The sequence below is a fragment of the Dreissena polymorpha genome, chromosome 6 (assembly GCF_020536995.1).
Source record: "Dreissena polymorpha isolate Duluth1 chromosome 6, UMN_Dpol_1.0, whole genome shotgun sequence".
In the NCBI taxonomy this organism is placed as follows: Eukaryota; Metazoa; Mollusca; class Bivalvia; order Myida; family Dreissenidae; genus Dreissena; species Dreissena polymorpha.
The window spans coordinates 55,815,311-55,820,798 of NC_068360.1; the positions used below are offsets into that span (position 1 = coordinate 55,815,311).

General features: G+C 32.9%; 1 protein-coding gene across 1 annotated transcript; it reads right to left on the bottom strand.

The window, feature by feature from the left end:
* Positions 1 to 428: 428 nt before the first annotated feature.
* On the bottom strand, positions 429 to 4,799 carry LOC127835699 (uncharacterized). Its single transcript, XM_052362137.1, has 7 exons — positions 4,710 to 4,799; positions 4,339 to 4,393; positions 4,100 to 4,221; positions 3,763 to 3,850; positions 2,798 to 2,905; positions 1,904 to 2,040; positions 429 to 525 (listed from the first exon to the last, which is right to left on the bottom strand). Exons 2-7 carry the CDS (start codon positions 4,387 to 4,389, stop codon positions 429 to 431), a joined length of 603 nt encoding a protein of 200 aa, XP_052218097.1. The 5' UTR covers positions 4,390 to 4,393; positions 4,710 to 4,799.
* Positions 4,800 to 5,488: the final 689 nt, after the last annotated feature.

Below are 5,488 nucleotides of genomic sequence, written 5' to 3' on the forward strand. Positions count from 1 at the left end.
GCACTAGAGTAAGGTTAGTGCTGGTGCTTATTTCTTCAAAACCGCTGTGTTTTATTTTTATTTAATGAATTGAAAATGAGCGACCACAGTGTACATGTAATAAGGCACATTAAATAAACTACCACTAATTGTTTACAGTTTGTCAGTCAATTTAACACGTACGTAACGGTTCATTACTTGCCGACATTATCTCAATATGAATTGTGTCGATAATATGAAAAGTCTCATTTGCAATGACGCGTATTTACCCTGTTATTAACATAAACGATTAGCTAGTGGTAGATACAATTCAATAGCAGACCTTTAATTTAATATTTATTTACATTAACAGCTGATTGTGATGCATTTTGTTAAGATGATCAACTTATAAGTTATAGAATCATATTGTGAGTATAGGCAAAAATGTTTATGTAAGCTCAAGTGCGTTATTACATATACGTATTGATTACAATCTTACCATGACTGAACATAATATTTTGGTTCATGCCATGAGGTTCTGCCTTATCCCCTTTCAGGTGACTGTTCCTGAAATAGTTATTTCTTGCTTCAACACATGTATTAGTTTAAACCTATTTATTTCAGCTCGATTGCATAGAAAGCCCCAGGCTAATTAAAACTCTCTCGAGTCCTAGAACCAGTACTTGGTGTCTGGGTGAGATCTAAAGCACGCTCCCACAGTGGGAATCGAACCTATGACCTCCCGGTCGCTAGGCGGACACCATATCCATTACACCTCCGTCGGTGAAAACACATGTATTCAAAACTACTTCAAACCTACGTCATTAACAATACAATGAAATTGTAAAAGTGAATGGTTAAGGATTGTTAAAAGAGCAACAGGGCCTATATGTCAAATGTCGGCCACTTTCTCTCTCAATATATATATATATATATATATATATATATATATATATATATATATATATATATATATATATATAGATATATATAGATATATATATATATATATATATATATATATATATATATATATATATATATATATATATATATATATATATAAATATATATATATATATATACGAGGGGTGTTCCAGAAGTTCGTGGATTTTTCGCTATAACTTATTAGTTTGCTAGTAAAAGTCAATGAAATGTACATATTATACAAACCAATTATCACGGACTTTATATATAAGCTTAAAATGCATGAATTCCATAAAGCGCGTTTGAAACGCGTTGCCATAGAGACCTCAGTAACGACATGCGGCGCACGCGTGTATTTTATTATAAGTATGAGCGTTACGCGAATTTAAATTTGGTTTAAATGTCGTTGATAAACAGAATTTACGGCAAATTTCACGTTACAGCGCCTAAGTCCTCCCTACAGCCCGGATTTGGCCCCTATGGACTTCCGCGTCTACCCGGAAGTTAAATCACAGTTGCGCGGTATTCGCTTTGCAAGTAAACAGGAACTTACAGTTGCAGCAAAGCGAATCGTGTCGTCTTTTGACGCTGACTGGTATAGAGACACTTTTGACAAGTGGATTTCCCGACACATAAAATGCATTCGCGTTGCAGGTGATTATGTGGAAAAGATTTGACAGTTGTTAACTTCATAACGTCATTGACGTTGAACAGAAACGTTACACGTGCGTCGGTGTGCGCATTGTGCACATGTTTAAATCTCTGATATATACTTATTGTTTTATGTATTTCCATGATATTTGGAGAGTAGATTTGGAAAGGACGAAATATGCTTAACATGCTATTTGTTTGTCCATTTATGTTCCCAAATGAAAGTTAAAGCGAGAATCCACGAACTTCTGGAACACCCCTCGTATATATATATATAGAGAGAGAGAGGGATATCCTCATAAAATGGAAATACTATGTGATAGATTATAAGCACTTTTGATATGATCGTAACATTTGAACAACCCACTTTATCAGCTCATCAAGAATTGAAGTTAGCTGTGTGATTTCCATTTCACCAAGTTTGCTTGTAGATAGACGGTGCAGCTCTGGAAGCTTTCCTTCCAGAAAACGGTGTAATTTAACCGAGTCCTTATTGATGAGCACCTAAAAATGAATATATACATGTATCACTTCTCAGGCTATCCATACAAATATTTGTTTAGACTATCCAAATATATGGCAGTTGGGATAGTAGGTAGGATATCAAATTTTGTTGTATGAACGTGTTTTACAAGTATATTTATCTGTGTATACTATTTATTAATAAATGCTAAAGGCTGACTTGAAATAATAATCCAGTCGCTTCAAATTTAAGTATTAATATAAAAAAAAGTCCGGGCTAAAGAGTGTTATTCCATCTTCCATCGCCTGTTTTATGCTTTCACATATTTTAGATATTTAAAGTAAATAAACAGATTAACGACAATTAACATTATACATTTGCTAAACATCTTTGGTTAAAAAACAAACGCTTTCCACGAAGATTGCGCAGAACGAAAGCTTAACACAAAAGTCTTAGGCATTGCAATAAAAAAGAAAAGTGTTTACGAAATGTTGCATGTAGTATATAATCTGCACCATCTAACAAAGGAGTCGTCTATGGACTATTATATTGCTGTGAAGAATTATTGTGCATTCAAACGCGAGTAAATATGTTTTTCTTGTAAATTTGGCATGAACAAATATTTTTTTCAACCAAGGCCGAACAATAACTTTTGGTTCAGCGCACTTTGTGTGAGTTGGTCAGATTATCCTTAACAAACATTATTTACTGATAGCCTCACAAACATTTACAAGTTATTTTAAGTATATAAATCAACTAGAAAACAAATTGAAATCGGTCTAACTCACAAAGCCGTACCCGAGTATGCAACGCGCTGCCAAAAAGACTATGGTGGGCGGAGAAATAGCGGTTGAGAAGATGCATGGACTTGCTAATCATATGGCCGTACTTGTACTCCGACAGGTCCTTCGACATGAAATGACAACATAATGCACCGACATATAAATCAAGGTACTTTACGCATTTAATACCCTTAGTAACGATCAAAAGGATGGTTACATGTCCCGAATTCTGACTAAACAACGAACTAGAAAAAAAATGCAACTATTTGGTTTTAAATCCGCGATTGTATAGTAATGCTTTCTGAATTCAATTTCAATTGTCAATAATACATTTGTGAATCGACGCTCGGAATTTAAACGGTGTTCTTCACCTTGACACAATTAGGCATAAGATTCAAATTGTTTGGTATGCTTGCTTCGGTAAAAAGAATGCAAATTCGAAAAATGAATGTAATGTTGAAAATGAAATGCTTCAACTCCAATCGATGCACATCAATACTTGACTAGTATTAACATCGTAAGAGGGCACTAGCGCAAAGGTGATACGATATATAAAGGAGATGTATACTAAGTAATGTGCTTTTCCTGTATTTATATAGTAATTGTTTTTGCCAGAAGAGTTCAAGAAAATGTGAATAACTAAATCATTTAATGTTTCATTTTTTAAATTAATGGTTTAGTTTTTTTAAATATGAAACCTCTGTAAACAATAAGTTTTCATGCTTGCAATCACGAGGACTTATCAATACATCTTTCTGTTAGGAAGAGTATGCAGCATGATACAATCAATATAGTGACATTCGTTAACAAAGTCCGATCATTTACTGATAAGTTGAAATGGTATATCCAGTTCCAATGTATATGTAAATATATTTTGTGAATTTATAGTTATAAGTTTTGTTAATAAGTGATTTTCAACGCTTATCAAATCCAATCATGCGATCTTTAGACAAGTGTTTGAAAATGAGCAAATAGACAAACCATCAGAATTTCTACAATCTGAAAATCTTTCAGATTTGAGGTTTTGTCAAATATGTTCGCTAGCTGTTGTAATGATACACGTGTTGAACTGAAAAAAAGAAAATATAGCAATGTATATTTTTATATCATAATTATAATTACATTTTTATATGTCACTTTGAGACGTTCAAATGACGCACACCCTAAATTCTACAATATGTTAAATAAGTATAATAATGGCAAGCTCATTACGGCCAACAATCTTCATATTTTCCAGGAAGTACCCATGTAAATGTTTTTAGTACTGAAACTTTGATACATTATATGTATAACGGCCCTACGGATTAGACAGGTTTACCTTTCTTCCAATATATAATGATCTTTTATCATGGGAACTAACTCCGGCAACATTCCTGGTTTTGCTTGAAAATGAGGGCTTGGATTGACATTCGGAATTCTCATAAAAATATCCACAAATGCCTAAAACAGACCAGAAAAAGCGTGTTCAATGGTATGTTTAACTATGGTGTTTTTTCGATATGTAATTTATTATCTGATCTAAACTAGCAACTCTGGTACATAGGAATAAAACATTACCTCCCGGCGCTTGCTTAAGGTGGAATCAAAAATAAGATCCAACACGTTCATTGCTCTGAAATAAACAAAAACTCAAAACAAACGCGCATGCGAGTGTAAGGAAAATTTATTAGATTTCAATCAAAATTTACAAAAGTAATTTTCTAATTATTATATTACAAAATGACGTGTAGCTATATAAACGTGAGTGTTTAATGCATACCATTAATTATTTTAGCTGTAGTCATATTTCGTTTGATGGAAAGAGTTTATATACAATAATTAAACGAAACTATACCGTAAAACTTTCTTAAAACCTTCAGTCAATAAAGGCGATCATTTGTTAAAATATGTGTATATAATTTTAATTGATGATTAATAATTATGTTTACTGGTATTTCGCCTCTATAATTGCCTTGGTTTCGGTACTCGGTTCAAATCTCCCCGACTCTCGGAACGCCTTCAATATTTCTTGACCATCGTTACCTGAGAACAGAGCATACAAAATTATATTTAAAGACTAAAAATTAATGTCCGAACAACAGCAACACGATCATACGCGACGTTGTTTAACGCTGTTGGAAATCGAATACAGAGCTGACCTGATGTAAAGGCCAAAAACGTTCTTCACAGCGTTTAAGTCTATTGCATAGGGGCAATGCCGAGCTACATTATTTAAAGGCAACAGAACAATGCTTAAAACCATAACAGCATAAATGGAATATTGAGACGTTTCGTTTGTTCATGTCATCAACTAGTTAACATTCGCATTTGGGAAATACATTAGGACTTAAACTTGTACTCGCAAACTTAATTGTTATAGCATACATGTTATATTTAATATGCATGAACACATGATTAAAGAGATTTGCCAATATTGACTTAAAGTTAAACTGTCACATCTCAGTAACGATGAACCTAAATTAGTATTACCGGTAACCTAATTTTAATAAATCTGTACATAATATTTAGTGTAACAAACTTATAAAGATTATAATGGTTGCACATAGATTTATAAAAATATGTAATGTTAAACTCTTTGGTCGGGAGGCAGCTCCATCAAAATATATCAATTTTCGTTATTTAACTTCATCAGCATTATTTTGTGTTAAAATAAACTTCTTCATTTATATTGCAATGTGTCTTTCACTCGAAAATGTGTTTTCACTTA

Bases quoted from the DNA above. Each gene is read 5' to 3' on its own strand.
- LOC127835699 (XM_052362137.1), bottom strand. From the start codon at position 4,389: ATGAACGTGTTGGATCTTATTTTTGATTCCACCTTAAGCAAGCGCCGG. The intron at 3,851-4,099 runs GTAAACCTGTCT...TCTTTTTTTCAG, and splicing joins CATTATATATTGGAAGAAAG to TTCAACACGTGTATCATTAC. The intron at 2,906-3,762 runs GTTTGTCTATTT...TTCATGTCGAAG, and splicing joins AGATTGTAGAAATTCTGATG to GACCTGTCGGAGTACAAGTA.